Source organism: Patagioenas fasciata, chromosome Z (genome assembly GCF_037038585.1).
Source record: "Patagioenas fasciata isolate bPatFas1 chromosome Z, bPatFas1.hap1, whole genome shotgun sequence".
NCBI lineage: Eukaryota > Metazoa > Chordata > Aves > Columbiformes > Columbidae > Patagioenas > Patagioenas fasciata.
The window spans coordinates 83,609,596-83,626,528 of NC_092560.1; the positions used below are offsets into that span (position 1 = coordinate 83,609,596).

At 42.9% G+C, this 16,933-nt stretch overlaps 1 protein-coding gene across 4 annotated transcripts in view; it reads right to left on the reverse strand.

Moving 5' to 3' along the window:
- Positions 1-4,550: 4,550 nt before the first annotated feature.
- DYM (dymeclin) overlaps positions 4,551-16,933 on the reverse strand; it is a 183,663-nt gene continuing 171,280 nt past the window's right edge. For 2 of the 4 annotated variants that reach the window (XM_071802758.1, XM_065860660.2), the window contains one exon: positions 4,551-7,037. In XM_071802758.1, coding sequence (XP_071658859.1) covers positions 6,888-7,037 — 150 coding nt within the window. In that variant the 3' untranslated portion in view covers positions 4,551-6,887. Of the gene's footprint in view, positions 7,038-12,789; positions 13,003-16,933 lie in introns of all 4 variants that reach the window. The other 2 variants (XM_071802757.1, XM_071802759.1) reach the window with 2 other exon arrangements.

The window sequence follows — 16,933 nt, forward strand, 5'->3', positions numbered from 1 at the left end:
GGTGATGTGGCTCTGGTGTGGTTGTGTGTCCCATGTAGCCCACCTAATTAACAGAGAAACACAACACTGTGATAAGTGAAAACACCTGGCAAACATCTTCTGGGTCTACGTAAAGATGGACATGCTGCAAACCCACCTCCCGACCAGACTACTTGCTCCACCAGAAACATTTTCCAGTCCAAATCTGGCCAGATTCTGCTGCGTGAAGAGTGGGAACATTTGATAAACTCCATTTCACAGAATCACGGAATGGTTTGAATTGGAAGGGACCTTCAAAGTTCATCCAGTTCAACCCCCTGGATGAGCAGGGACACCCTCAACTATTGCTATGCTCCTTCCATAATGGCTCTGTAAGATGCGCAAGTGGCCTCTGAAACTGCCAACATGTCCCCCAGAAAAACAAGGTAAAAAACAACAAAAAAAGGCAATGAAAGACAAGAGGCAATCCTGCTCGTGTTCCTCGGGGGCCGCTGTGGACACCGGGTTTTATTCCTCCCCCTGCTACGTTTGTCTCCCAGCCCCAATGTGCTTGGTCAGGAAGGAGGAGAAGCCAAGCGAGGAGATAAAGGCAGCCTGAAATTTTATGGCCGTTGTTTAGGTCAATAACGTATTGATTACGTATTTTGCGGGCTGAAAGGTTGACCTTTTAAAGGCCAATTGGCGCCTGCGAGATTTGATTTAGGAGAAAGAAAAGAATTTAAATTTAATTTTCACTTCCTATTTCAGCTGGGAGAAACTTGCAAGGTTGCAGACGCCAAAGCCGCTTTTTCTTGGGGGAAGGTTGAGGGTTTTTTTATTTCTGGAGCCATCACAAAGAGCTTTGTTTCAGGGTGAAAATGGCTCTGTTGTTCGCTCTGCTGCTCAGCACAGTACAAGACACAAGGCACCAAGCAGAGTATCTAATCTGAAGCTCAGCCAAGTAAAAATTTATATATATATATATGTATATATATATATAAAAAATATATAATATGTATAATAATATATGTTATAGAATATATGTTTTAGATAGAAAAATATATATATAAAGTGTATATATATAATGGATACCGAATATTAAGGAATGAAGGGGGGGTTTCCCCTCTGTAGGAACAGCCCGAGCAACAAAACAACACGCAAAGCCGTGTTAGGAAAACCCCCACATTTTTAGGCAATTCTCGGTGACTGATTCTCTGCCCACCATTTATTCCCCATTTCCCCAGCGAGGCGCCTTTGCCACACCAGTCCCCAGGGCCACCATCCCGGTCGCAGTCCCTCTTTCTCCACTGGTTTTGCTGACCTGAAGAGGCCACTGGTCCTGGAGCACCTGGTTTGGGAGGGGCTTTGAATTTTCAGATCCAATTTTGTCCATGGGTGGTTTATTCCCATTATCCTCTGGTCGATAAAGTCCTGAAATAGGGATGTCCAGCTCTGATGGTCCCCTGGACCCTGAGCATCCGCACTGGGCAGGATTTGGGGGGTGATGACATTGCAGACTGGGATGCAGGAGCTGCGTCAGGAGAGGGGACAGACCCTGACAATGGTTTCGGGGACAAAAATAGCAGCGGCAAGGCAAGAACAGCTGTTACTGGTTTAAATTGGCAGTTTTTAACAAGCTGTTTTGCTCTTTGAAAAACACTCGTTGCGTTGCTCTGTAAACAGAAGGAGGGGCCAGGACAGCATCATCGGGGATGTCACCGAGTTTGTCACCGCTCCGTATACCTAAACATCTCCGGTTTTCTCCCAGTGCCATCAGATTCAGGGTTCTCAGCAGCACAAAGCGACGATAAGGAAGGCTGAGGTCTGTCATTTAGTTTGCCAAGGCAGCTGGCAAAAACTTCACGTACAGCAGAACATTTCACCGCGCCTGCCAAGACATATTCATTTTGGATTAATTTTAAGACAGTTTTTAAAGTGGTGATGAAGGATTACACCGTGCGCTTCAGCAGCATTAAAGACAAAAAAAATCTCTCTCTTCTTTAATTCTCTCATTCAAACCGTCCCCGTTGGCAGCTCAGCAGCGTGTTTGATTTGCCATTTGGAGGGATTCACCAATAGTGACATTTCCATTTATCTCAGTGCATGTAAGTGCTGGCACAACCCGTGGGTGGTAGCAGCGCCTTCAATATTAAACCTGGCTACTTGAAGTAATTAATTTGCAAGAAGGCACCACAACCCCAGCATATGAAAATCATCCAGCCAGCAATAACACAGCACCTACGAGTAAATGCTTACAAGCTTCTTGTGCTGCAAACTCAGCTGGAGCCTCGTGGTTTGGGGTTAACTGTTCTCCAAGTACCTACAACGCTGTTACCCCAGAGTGGTCCTGGGTCTTGTTGGACTCAATGATCTCAAGGGTCTCTTCCAACCAAAATTATTCAATGAAAATGTCTTCCCAGTGAAGAGATGCTCAAATCTGCAGCCAGGGACACGCAAAGAAGGGTTGTAGCTCACGTGTTGTTGCTTTTAAGACCCCAGCTCATGCGATCACGCAGCCAATTCCATGATGACCTTCAATCATTAACTCCATGGCCCACAGCACCTCCTTGACCTGCTCCTGATGAGTCGTTGCACCCAACATCACAACAGACACGGTCAACTGGGGTTGTCAGAGTTGGCCTTTTGTCTTTGAAATATCATTATCTTCTGATAACAGAACTGCTATCAGTGTAATGAATGACGCTGGTGACATGTGTTGATGTCTCATGGACAAGAAGGACCACACTGGAGCACTCGGTGATGCCACCAAAGGCACCATAAATGAAATAGTTCTCAGAGTTTGAAGTCAACCTTCTAGCCAAGCCCAAAATGTGAGTAAGATTAATAACAATTGCCAGCCCCATCCAGTATAACCCAGACAACCAACCTTGTGACGTGTGGGACATCCTCCCACACAGAATTTAGTCTCAAGGGACATCTGCATCATACTGAGAGCTCATGGCCATCACACTTTCTGCTAGAAGATGCCCAGGAGCTGATGTCTCATCATCCAGATGCTCAGGACACCCTGAGCAGATTTGCTGCTAAGACCTTTTTGGCAGTGAACCCAGCTAGCTGCCCACAACCAACTCTTGATGGTCAAACTGGAGTGGCTTGAATGATCCAGAAGACGGGTCTAGACGGATCATCTCTGGTGGAGCTGAGGAGGACATCACTCCTGTCCAACCAGCTGACTGCAGCTTGCCAATGGAGCGGGTAGATATTTTCCTCTCCTTTAAATGACAAATGACATTTGACTGCCAGAAATGGTAAAAAATTATCTGTGTCATGCTGCTGGTTTTATGGATTATCTGCTGTGTAACAAAAGAGCCTTCGGCGCCTTTTGGGTGCAGGTATGTGCTTGATATAGAATTTAACCCAATAATATTGGCTGGAGAAACCTCCAAGATAAAAACCTTTGTGAAACAAGCAAAAGCTCCCCAGCTGTAGCAGGATTCGTGCCGTGGTCTGGGTCTTAGAACACCAAGCTGGGCTTGGGGAGCACGGAGAGAGACCACAACTACCAACAGGAACGTAAGGAGAAAACGGTCCCTTCCTCTGAATTTGATAACTCTGTCAAGGCTGTTGGGCGCCGCTATCAGACATGCACCTTAAATACTGTGACTGAAATCTTAGTAGGACCTATTAATAAATAATTCTAATAATAATAATTAGAATAAGATATATAACAACCTCCCCAAACCCCACAAATTCACAACAAACCAAACACAAACCTAATTCTGACAGAATTACAGGTACCAATTTCTAAAGCTAGAGAGGCAAGGTGGCCAAAGCTCTGCTGATGGGTGAAGATGGGAAAGGATTTCCAGCGCTCAAGTGATTATAGAAATGGGATTGTATAGAAAACTCCTGGTCTCGAAGGGTTTTCACAGACAGAGCCCAATCGATCAAGACAGAGACCAGGGTTGACTGACTATAAGATGGCATCTGACCTTTAGTTGGCTGAACTAGACAACGTGTGCGAGAAGAAAACGGATCCGCCCAGTAGAAGAGGTTGAACGGAAAGCTTTAGAGTTTCCAAAGAAACGAGGGGGGGTTGTTTGCTTCTTCCTTTCCTGTTTAACTGGGAGATCAACAATCTATCAGGCGTGTAAAAAACTGTTTTGTTTTCCTGTAACTTGCCTAATACTCTGTGTTAGGCCAGCAGGGTCAAGAAATGCCATGAAACCTGGAAGATTTTTGGGCTGCTTTTGCCAGCGTCGATGACGGCCAACTCATTTGTAGGGCAGCAGGGAAAAGGAATTGTTGTAGCTTCCAACCCGCCACCCAATTTTCAAAGCCTCCTCCGAGCTGCACCTACCATGAGCGCAGAAGTTGAGTTGGCCAAGAGCCCTCCGATAGGTGGGATTCAGCAGGACGTTGTGGCATGAGACGTCCCTTCCCTCGCCAAGCACGGATTTAAACAATCATCTACTTAATACAATCAATAAAACAATGTTATTTTGATTGCATATCATGGGGGACGTTATAAAACCTCATGCACCTTAGGTCTGATGACCAGACCAAGACCCATTGGCCGAATGTCACCATGCGGCTTCTATCACATAAAACAAATACAACTACAGCCCGTATTTACTTTTTGTTTTTTATTACGCATAATAAATCCTTCACACAAAATAATGAAAAGGATCCCTAAGGTGACACTTTACAGATCTGAAGGAAAACAGAGTGTTTGTGACCACGCCAGACTGCAGACTTCAGACCCACATCATGCTCCAGCTCTTGGAAGAACCAGGGTGAATAGCACGGAATTCAGCATAAATCTTGGTCTGGCTCTGCTTTTTTGGCTTTGGATTGTAACTCCAGCTGTTCCAAACCAGCTGGGCCCTGGGAGCATCACATATTAATTAAATTCACAAGGAAATTATGCCACTGGAACGATCCCGTTCCTTCCGTGCTTCAATGTCACCACAAGACGATGGCGAGAAATAATTTACCGTGTGACTCCTACATTGATTCAGCAGCTGGTTTGACCTATTCTATCTGATTGCTGCTTTATGGACTCTTCTCTTAGATTAAAAAAAGCCCTTTTCAAAGGAAAAACCCCAGGTTGTCTCCAGGCTGCTCTGCCTGACCCGTTTTTCATGAAGTTCTCCACCCTCCGGGGTGGAAGATGCTCATGGGGCAGCTTTTAAGACACATGAAAACTGAATCCACAGGTCACAAGTGCATCTTCAGCCTGGCCTTCCTGAGGCTGGACGGCTCTGCCGACCACAAACACTCTCGGTCTTCTAATAAAGACAAAGTTACAGATCACTGCGATAACCAGGAAGAGTCATTGCCCTTTGATGTCTGCTCAAAGGCCAAAAAAATATCCCCATATAAATCCGAAAACCAGCATAAACTTACATGCAGTTCATTTATTTCTCACATTTTCCTACGAAAAACTGCGTTTCCAGTCTTACTATTGCCTTTTCTTCTCAAAAGTGTTTTTCCTAAATGCTCCTAGGCTGTTTATGTCGCTTTGGAGTTATATTTAAATAAATCTGGAAAGCTGCTTGCTCTTTTTTTAAAGCGAACACTTCCATTTGTGTAGGACTCAAATGGACTTCCCACCTCTAAGTAAGCAGATTAAAGTACAATCCCAGCGCACCCTCCAGGGCAAAAAACAAAGGTGCAAGAAACTCTATGTAAAGCCACTTGAAGGATTGAATTCTTCAGGTCAATAAACAGAACATGCTGAAGCAGGCAGTGAGCACCGGGGGTTGCCACCTATGTTTAGGACCGAATTCCTTGGTATTTTATATTTTGGCATGCAATGCACTGCTGACAGTTCTCCACGTAGCGGCATGTGGGATTCGTGTTCACACGCGTGTGCAACAGGCACCGTCGGGAGCATCCCCAGAGCAAAAAATCATCCTTATTTTGAAAAAAAGTTCTTTACGAATCAGGTCAAGCCATTTCTTGTGTTCTTCCAACTGCGGAAAACAGGTACATCAGGATAGGACACTTGAAAATAACAACAAAGAGAATTATTCTACATTCAGATACATTTATACTTCTGCCGTAAAACCTTTAATAGCAAACGGGATTTTCAAAACAAAGCTTTTTCAAGGATCCCCATGACACCGTCACCATTACAAAGTTTTACGGGATGTTGGCCTATCTCACAATCTTTTAACTATTTTCTTTGGAGATATTTTTCCCCGCCAACGTGTTCAATTTCCAGGAACAACTTTAGCACAGTAAAACAAGTCTGCAAGGGACCTGACTCTTCAAGCTGGTGTTTCTACCCCTCCATAGAATATTTGCCAGTCAAACAAACAGGAAAAAAAAAAAAAGACTTGCTATTGAAAATCCTCCCACAAACATTTTGACACCTAAAACAAGTGTTTTGAATCTGCCTGGGAGCTAATCTGATTAATGTGCTGCTTGCAAGTTCACTCGGATGACAGTGTAGACAGCAATTAAAAGCCAAAAAAAACCAGAAGCATGGGATTAGGTAACGAGCAACTCATAACAGAATCCAACAGACCACAGAAAGCTTGACCCAACAAAGCCATCTCACTTGAAAGAAATGAAAATACAACTTCCAAATCAAAGGTCTGCAACCCCTTTCCTCATTTACCCCACGAAGTTAAAAGAACAATCAGGTTTATAGGTGGTAGTAATGTCATCCCCTATGTGTAAGGCCTCATTTTCATCAAACAAGCTCTAAATTATAAGATTATAAATACAAGGTTGCCTACAAGCCCTCAGTTCCTCACACCACAGTCTGTCCAGCGTGTTGGTGGCGATCTGGTTCCGAAATACCAATGTTGGGCTGTACACTAGCGACGAGCGTCATTCTCCGTAAGCTTTGGGGTGAGAGGGTGCACGCTGGAAGGGGTCAGGTATTCACACGCCGCGCGGAATTTCGTTTTCTGGGAGAAGACAAGAGTTGAGTTGGCTCGGCTGGGGCATCCCCTTCAGCCGGAGTCCATCGTGAAGAGCTGGATGTCGTGCGGGTTCCAGTACAGGGCCACGGCGGAGTTGTAGACCAAGGACCAAACGTAGGGGATGAAGAATTCCTCGGGCTGCTCCTCCTCCACGTACTTGAACTTCAGCTCAGGGAACTTCTGCAACGAGAAAGCAAAGTCCGCTGAGGGAAGGTTTGCGTTTCTGTTTGCAAACACGCAGCCCATGTAAACACCAAAGAGGTCTGGTGAAAAACAATCATGGAAGGAACTGAACCATTAGACCCAAAGGAAAATATTTACACAATAAAAAAATAACTCCTAATTTCTTCTTTGTACCAAATGCTACATCGGCGTGTTGCATTCAACTCTTTCACTGTTGATCACGCTCAATTTGGCTCTTAACAAAGACTAAACATGTGAATCCTTTACAAAACACAAAGGTCTTACGGAAAACTCAGTTTTAGCAGCCCCACAAAAACAGGCTTGTACACGTACACACCTGTTCATCACAGTTTTCCCTGAAAAGCATTCTGCTATTAATTGTACCAAGGTCCTTAGCAGGACGAGCAGGAGAATCCTTTGGAAAGACCGTAAGAATAAACACAGCCTGCGATATATTTTCAGGAATCCAACAAATTGACCTTTTTCTTCTAATTGTCTAAGACTTTCTGGATGTAGAAGCTTCCACGAGAGAAACGCTCTTCAAGAAGCACGGTGGGAAGTGTGGCTCCACGGGTGGGCTCCTGGAGGACACTTCCAACTCTGCTCTGTGTTTTTTGGCAGGTCACTGCCTCTGTGCCTTGGCTTTCCCGTTGCTGAGGGACACGCAGAATGACTCCAACAGCACAAAAAAAGAAGGTCTAAAACCCTTCAACAGAGATGTGCACCGTGTCGGCTATCTATCCCACTTCAGCCTCTAAGGTTGTAACCACGTAGACCTTATTTTCCAATTTTCTCTCATTTCTCCCCCCTCAAAGCAGCACATACATGGCAAACCCACTGCGTGCCCTCTTGGTAAGCGCGTGTTTGGGGGACGAGCTGAGCCCACTTTTGTCCTGCACTCTTCAGTCCTTTCATCTACTTCTAAATGTTGCCTGTGCCAAGAGCTTGGCAGAGTCTCAGCTAAAAGACAAATGACAATGATCACTGGGGTAAGATAAAACATGACCCATTTTATTATTTATAAGGCTGTGGCTAAGACTAAGAATAAACTCTCCAGTGTGACGTGATCAGAACAAGCACAGCGATGGCCAAGAAGCCTCTTTGGCCATTAATAATGAAGGGATAACCTGATGATTTTTCTTGAGGTTCCAGTATCCCGTTTCCTTGCGTTCAGGGTACAAGACCCTTCTGGTTGGAACAGTCTCTTTTGAAAGGGCGTTTCTTGGCTTTCAGGGTTGTTAATTTAATTTTTACACAGGTTGTTTATATTTTTGGAGTCAGAGAACATGGTAACTACCCCGCTCTTTCTTCGTGTTGCTTCTGTTACTACAGGAGTTTGGTGCAAACACCAAGTGTGTGATTTAGACCAAGCCAAAAAGGTGCCATCCCCCATATGACAAACATGTCTCCATGGACAGCTTCATTCAACCAGGCTCTGAGCAACCTGAGCTGGTGAAGATGTCCCTGCTCATGGCAGAGGTGGCACTGGATGAGTTTTGAAGGTACCTTCCAACCCAAACTATTCAATAACTCCATGACTGATGAGGATATTGATGCCATCTTCCAGCACGCTCCAAAGTTCTGGAGCTGCTGTGGTTTGGCTGATTGTTGGGGTCAGGCCCTTCACCACAGCTCTTCATAGCTGGTCACCAATATTTCCCCTGGGAGGAAGCATTTTGGCCATCGGTGTGGCTGTCACTATTGTACTCCATGACTTTGGAACATGTGGGGAGCTCATCCCTAGAGCAATCAGGGAGGGAAGGAGGAAAGTGCTGTTTCCAGCACTATCACCTTAGTTTAAGAATCACAGAATAGAATCACAGAATGGTTTGTGTTGAAGGGACCTTTCCAGCTCGCGCAGTGCCCCCCCTGCCATGACAGGGACATCTTCACCAGCTCAGGTTGCTCAGAGCCCCGTCCAGCCTGGCCTGGGATGTCTCCAGGGATGGTTCAGCCACCACCTCTCTGCCCAACCTGGGCCAGGCTCTCACCACCCTCAGGGACAACAATTTCTTCCTCATGTCCAGCCTGAATCCCCCTCCTTTAGTTTAAAACCATCACCCCTTGTCCTATCACAATAGGCCCTGCTCCAAAGTCTGTCCCCATCTTTCTCACAGGCCCCTTTTAAGCACGGAAAGGAAGAAATGAAGGCAGCTCAAAAATAAGGTTGTTAAAGTCGCTTCTACATAAAACTCTTGTTGAGTTCAAAGCCCAGAACCTCTAAGGTACATCAGCAAGTTTCGTTTCCTGTGTCAGACATGCAGTTTGTGGTCGAGAAGCTCCCATTGCCCCTCTGTGCCCCTAAACCAGTTTCTACCACCTCTCTACAACCCCTCCTCCCATGGTCTGTTTGGACCAGTTTGTTTGATCTCCCACATCACTTTGTTTCCCCACTCTTATCATACCCCAAACACTCACCCCCATCTCTAATTCCCTGTTTCCTGGCCTACTCCCATCCCCAACTCCCTCCCGCTGTATCTTCACGCTCTCCCTTTAGTGTATCTTTCTATTTTATACTCAAGTTTTCTTGTTTCTCATCAGCTTTGTGAGATCCTGCTTTTCACTACCATCCCCTTTTCCTTCCCCTATTGGCTCCAAATCCTCGACCTGTACCCGCGTTCCCTTCTCTGCCACCCCATCCTACTTCTCAGGACACCACGTTTCTTTCATCAAATTAACCCTCACTCCAATCAAGCCCTCATGTAGATTTTAACCGTTATTATTATTTTTTTAAACTTGATATTCTACTCTCTTTCTCCTCAGCGTAACCTTCCCCACTTCCCTCCCGAACACTTCCTGACTTGTGGTTGGCGCAGACAGGAACACGTTTGGTTCAGTGTTGTGTCAGCAGAACAAATGGTTAAACCTCACGATTAAACCGCCGCAACATTTCCTAGCAGAGCAAAACCCTCATGCAGGCGTCCTTCTGCACCCCAAATGCAGCCTGGAGTAGTTCTTCTGCGAGCGAAGGGGAAAAAAAGTGATTAAAGACACTAATTTGAGTTGAATTAAACACAGATAATTGTTTTACGCCTTTGGGATCACAGATTATAGTGACTGGTGTCTGCAGACACTCTGGTTTGGGACCATTCAGAACTTAAGAAACACCTGAAGCTTTAAAACAATAGGTAAAATTGTCTTAGAAATTCCAATAGTTACATCTGAGATGCTCAGCTCTTCCAATTCCATTATCTCTGCTGGAAAAAAAAGCCTAAAATAAGTCAGAGAGCATTCATATTGTCAGGCAATAACAGTCAGGCATTGTTTTTATTAGTAAGCCTTTCTTCAGAGTGATCAATGTTGCCATCTATTGTGATTGTACTGTAGCAATTTAATAATCAATTTTAGATTAAAGACTGTAACTCCCTGCAATCAGCCCAGACTCTCTCACACTCAACATATACCTTCAACAGTCTGCAGTTTCATCATGCAAATGTAGACAAGGATAAGGAGATTTTTAAGGAGAGATATAATATGCATTGTCATTATATACATAAAAAAATATATTAAAAAAATTGATTTCCAGGTCGGTAATTCACACCCAACGGCAATGCTCCATTGTCGGTGGTGACTATGGCTTCTCGTGGCTTAAAATGAGAAACTCTAGAGGCTCAAGCACGGAGAGAACTTCTGCACCAGACTCTGTATTGTAAGATTTACCACTGTTAAAATAAAAACCTCTCCATACCGTTTCACTACTGGGGCATTCATTGAAAGCAAAATTTGTTGACATTCAAAATCATCAAATCAAAGTAACTTCAAAGCATTTCTGCTTTATCAGATTGACTTTAAAATGACTTATCACAGCGAGGGTTGAGCACCACATAAAAATGTTGACCAATGCCATAAATCCTTAAGATTTTGGACAGACGGTAATTCAAGGAACGTTTAAGTTCAGCTCTGTGCTCTTGGTCTCCTGCACATTCTGCTTCCAAATAAGCGATCGGGAGCTTTTGCTGTGTGACGGCCAAATTAACGTGATTTTTGGCACTTTTTGAGAACAGGGACCAATCTAAGGCATTTTAAACAGTAATCCTAATGACAGAGGAAACACCTTGGCATGGGATAAATAATCTCTTTTTTTTTCCTTCACAGCTTTTCGTTCAGGAAAGACGGACAAATTCTCCATTAGCCACGCACTTGGCTATTTAAGCTTTTGAACTCATTGCCCTGCCATAAATGAGTCCAGTGAAGCCGTTATTTGCATATTTACCCAGTGGTTACCGGAGCAGAGACAACCCCAGCTGGCTTAAAACAAACCAACCCAAGGCAATACTTGAAAATTCAAGAGCTGGAGGTAACGCGAGGATTCGAACAGCACAATTTAAATACAGACAACTTATAAGCTCTGGCGAATCAACCCACCGCGGCACCTTATCTCGTTTTCTCCCGCCAGACAAAGCAGAAGTCAGATTTTGGTGGTCAGGACGAGCGTACAGAACTAGACAGACCGAGAACTGTCTGCTCCGTCAATCACACGATTCGATGAAAAACCACAGGAAGTCCGATGAACAGATGCAGAGCTGAACGGCAATAACTCCCCTACCGCAAAAGTTCAACGACATGGTTGGTTTTTTTTTGTTTATTGTATATATTTTTTGCAGTTAGCAATGAGGATGATAGCATCGGTGCCAGCCAACAGCCCCTGGTGCGGATACAGGCAACTCGGTGGCTTTCGAGCTACTTGAGCCATATATTAAATAAAGAAAAAATCCCCTTTACTGGATATAAAGCAGCCATTGTCAAAAAAACGGGGCAGTCACCGTGGAAAAAGAATAAAAATAAAGAATTGGATGAACATAAAACTGGAGAATCCTCTTTTCCTCAAGTCCTTGGTTTGAAATGCTGGTTTCCGAAACAGAAATCATCAACGCGAGTCGGTATTTTCAAAAGTGTGTGACCAGTTTAGGAGAAAAGTGCCATTTCCAAAGAAGTCTGAACACATTTGAGAGCAAAATTCACGTTAACTCGTCATCAATACGAAGCGTCAAAGTCTTTCTGAAAGTGGGATTTGTGTGAATTTGAAAAGCTTACTATGAATCTTGTTTGGTAATCTAATGACATGTTGCCAAATTATGTGTTTCATATTGTTTCAGTTAAATAAAGCAATATTGCCTGGGGAACATCTGCAGGATTGGACCTTTTGAGCAAAATACATCAACTGGCAAAGAAAAAAGATAAGGGTTCAGATTCAGCACCGAAACAAGTCATTATTATAGGTGAAATAGTGATTTTTTTCACCCCAGCAAGGTTCAGTCCTAAAACACTCCTCGCACTGAACAGACCAACCTGTGAGCAGTTTGGGTTGAGGGAGGAAATTTGTATTTGTCTGCAAAATCCAGAACCCACAATGAAATATGGTCCCCAAAATCCCAATCTGAGTCAAATTAATGGCCGAGGGTTTTGAAAACAACTCTACAGTCATGGCTCTTACACTGTTCATGGTATTGATATATACCAAGCCATATAATTTTATATATATATATTTATTTTTTAATCTATTTTAATGTATTATTTATAAAAATGTAAGCACTTAAGTGCTTTGGCAGAGTAAAATTTATGGAAGAAAAATTCTCAGTACTTGTCCTAAGATACCAATACACTGAATTTTTGCAATTATTTAGTTCTTCCGAGGCGATAACGCCATTTCATCTTTCTCCAGTTCGCGTCTACACTGTTTCTCTCTGACTTAAGACACAGAGTTGATGTGGCTCGGGTGAAATATCTGTACGGGTTACACCACACCTGCCTGATATCATCTTTGTTGTCTTCTCGGGTTTGAGGCACCGACGTCCCAACAGGAGACGATGGTGGGGAGATGCAGGATGCAAACAGGAAACCTGCTCGACGAAGCACGACCTGCGCGTCTCGTTCGAAGATCCGCGGGGGAACGGGTACAAATGTAACGGCAGAGAAGAACCCAAGCGGCTCGGGGTGTGTCGGGAGGTTTCGAAACAGAAAACTCGAGATGAGAAGAAGAGGTTGAAAACAATCAAAGTGCAGGTGAAATATCGCTGGTGTATTAGAAAACGACATTTTTCCCGGGGAGTAAAATTCGAAAATATTCAATAAGTAACCCGTGGTCACCTAATGAGATACAATATTCCTGGTGCAAAAGGGTGGGGAAGATTTATCTATAGAGGAATCAACCCTTCTAGCCAAGTTAGGATTGTTGAGATGCAATTTCGGTTTTCAGATCACTCAGAACAAAGGTTTGCACAACCACAGGAAAATAAATGCACAGCGAATTTGAACTGAATGACCTGAACCACCACTGGAGAAGCAGATATGGCCCTGTTGAGAGTTCAGAAATTGGAATTTTTAAAAAGATTTTGGTCAATTTTGGAAACATCAACCAAAGAGCTGTGCCTAAATGTTTCCTGGTAAAGACACAATGATTTAAAAAGTGAAATGTTTGCAGTAAACCTGCCAGGTCGCAGAAGTTTGCGAAGCACCACGTTGCTGAAAATAAAAGATACTGTATTTCCAGGATAGGTTGGCAAACGCCAACAGCTTTGAAGTCCTTCTCGACAGTCAGGGATGCACATAGCTACATTCTTATTTTCCTTGCAGCTTGGAAATATTGCTGATAAATAGCAAAAACTTCTAATCACGCCACAGAAATTATTTTTGTTCTCATACAGGGTTGTTAATCTGCACAAATTCCATATTTACTGTACAAAAAGTATAAATTTGAGCTTAGGATGAGGTGACCTCAGAAACATCTGACTTGTTGTTTACTTCTAAAGAGAACAGTAAATAAATTAGACTCCTGGTCAGAAAAACTAGCTGAAAATGTGTCACCTGAAGAGATGATCCCCCCAAAAATTCCTTAAATATGAGAAAACAGCTTTGTGGATATTGTGTTTATGTGGAAACTTATGGACAGGAAGAAACGATTGAGAAAATGAAAGACTAAAGCAGGACTCACATATTAATGCACTGTTAAGTATCACTGACCTCTACATAACATTGTATTATACATCACAATTTTAGGATTCATAACTAAAATTTATTTGCCATGACAGGATTATTCTGTATACCATGTTGTTTAGGTGAATATACATTTATATCAGAAGATTCCAAGATAACAGCTCAACATCTCGGAGACCAGAGAGCACCAGGGGACAGTGATGGGAACATTATAGGGCTGTTTGCAGCACTGCAGAAAATACAATATATGCTGGTTTTGGCAAATAATAAGAAAAAAAGGACTAGAGGCTGAAATATGTAATTATACTTTAGGTTTGATGATGTGTACATGAGGTACTGTCAACAAAAAAATTTCATCCATTTCAGGGCTTAACCTGAAACATAAACAATCTGAAAATGCTGACAGGTAAAAATGAGGAATTTTGTCAAAACTGAAATTAAATGAAAAAAAACCAAGAAAATATTTAAACATATGGAATGAAAAAACTACTGGTCAACACACAAAAATGATGGTGGTGCTCGACCTTGCTCAAGCATGCGATCTCATTGTGTACACGCACCGACTACTTGGATAAATATGGAAAATCCTTTCATGCTTTTGAATTTAGCGAATTAAAATCTGAAAAAAAAACCCCAAAACTAGAATAATCCCCAGACCCATTTCTCAGTTGCATTAAAGGGCACCACTACACAAATGGGGATGAACTTATCACAAAACTTTTATCGATATCAAGTGCATGTATAAGTCTTCTTACCGTGGGATTTGCAGAAAATTCATGTTTTATAACAGCAGGCTCTATTTTTACCAGTGCTAAGGAAGATGAAAACGAGCATATTTGCAGCAAATATTTGTGATAAAACTGGAATGCATTTAGAAACCAATCATTTGCTGCCAACTTTGTACAGAAGATTCATATAGTTGCTAAAAAAAGGTGATGAGATTAGAAGTAGATTTTGGATGCTGCTACAAGTCACAATTAAGTCAATGGAGGTTTAGTAGGACCTGTAAAGAAAGGCGTGGACATAATGAATTTAATATATCTCAAAATTAAAATTTTATGGTTCAGGACTTGCCAGAAATCAAAATAATTCCTCCCATACAATTTAATTATTTGCAACAACACAGAGGAACTCGAAGGAGGGTAAAGTAGCGGTGAAAAAGTCAAAGTCTTTTAGGTGAAGAGAGAAGAAAGAGTTAACTTGTGTATCTGGGCTACAAATTCTGCTCCAGCTTCTGGATAAAAATTATGGATCCGTGCTCCCTTTGTCAACCATGTTTTAAAACAAAACCGATGTTATAAATGCCAACCAATATTCCAGTTTTCAGAGGCAACTACCTGCTAATTATTCCCTGAAAAGCAAATCGCATGTTTTTAATCAGACTGATTTAATTTATTAAACTTTCACAATAAAGAAAACTCACCTGAATTGTTTTAAAAGGGTTTATGAACAACAGAGAGTTTGGAGAAAATAATCCTGCTGAATAATCAATACATACTAATGTGTAGCTATATACTCAAAGACACGGTGAACTACGCAAATTTTAGAGCCAATTATATACTTTAAATTTCTAGCAGCGAGTGCTACTGTTTAAGTCACAGCAAACGTTTTGATTTTGATAGCAGACAACTTTAAAATATGAGGAGTGTTGTTTATCATGTAAATATTAATATAACCTCACTGACGACTGCTCCACCTGGGCTAACACACCATCCCATCGCGCTAAACCAAAGCCCAGGTAAACCTCCCCTGCTCTTCTAGTCCCACCAAACCCTCAGAAATTGTGCAAATTAAACACTTGTCATGGTGTGTGCCACACAACCAGCAACGCAAAATGAGCCCAAGGTGTTTGCAATTAAAGAAACCGTTAAATTTCAACAACGCAACCCATATTTTTGTGTTTTGGTAAAGCGCCGGAGCAAGAACGCCTTGCTACGAGAGGCACTCGCTTGTCTGGACCATGTATAAAAACTGAACCAGCTTCCTAATATGTAAATATTACCAATTTTTTACTTTTTTCTAAGAATTGTCATGCCCAGGGTTAGATTTTTCTTCCCCTACCCTCAAAAGGAGCTGGAGATTCCACCGTCCGTCTTTACAGATTGTCCCACCTTGAGCTCATGGGTGGAGAGTTGGTGACCACCTATGAAGTCTCTTTGCATTGATCTTCATCTCCTTGCTCTTTAGGGTCTGAGATGGGAAAGAAGGGTGACTGACAGCACAAACAACATTAATTTCATAGTTTTAAAGGATTTTTCCTTTCGGAAACAACCTACGTGGGCCCTCTCTGCTGCCCTAACGCAGCCTTGGATTATCCAGTTGAAGTTTGGAGGCAGAAGATCAAGAGGTCAAAGCTCTTGTTTTCACCTGCCTGCTTCTTTCAACCAAAATTCAGAGTTATAACAACGTCACAATTGTTTGTCTTCTCATTTAGTTGCGTAGAACAAATTCCCCCAACACGAAAGGTGGCAGGAGAAGAGCAGAGTGATTCAAGTTTGCATATTTTTCCAGTGACGGAGGTCCCAGACATGCTTTCACTGGTGTGATGCTACAGCAGCATCCAAAACATCCCACCAAGCCAAAAAGAACATTATTTTGGACAACTGGAACTAAGCTCCTCTCTGTTACCACTCCACAGAGGTTTAAACCAGCACCTAGACTTTGCCTTTGTGTATCAACAAGGGAAACAACACCCCGATCTCCCCGTTGAGTTGAACACCTTCCATTAGGCTGATGCCTACTACACATTTCCTCATGCAAAAGGCACCTCGTGGCTTGTTTCTATAAGGTTTGAATTTTATATAAGAGCAGCCACAAAGTCAGAGCCGACATCCTCCTTTGGTCCCCCCCATGCAGGACGACACGCCAAGCTCCAACATCCTTCCTTCCCCCAAGCACCCACGGAGGAAGATCTCCTTTTGAGTTTGTTCTTTTTTTAAATCTGAGCAAGCCAGGCCTGT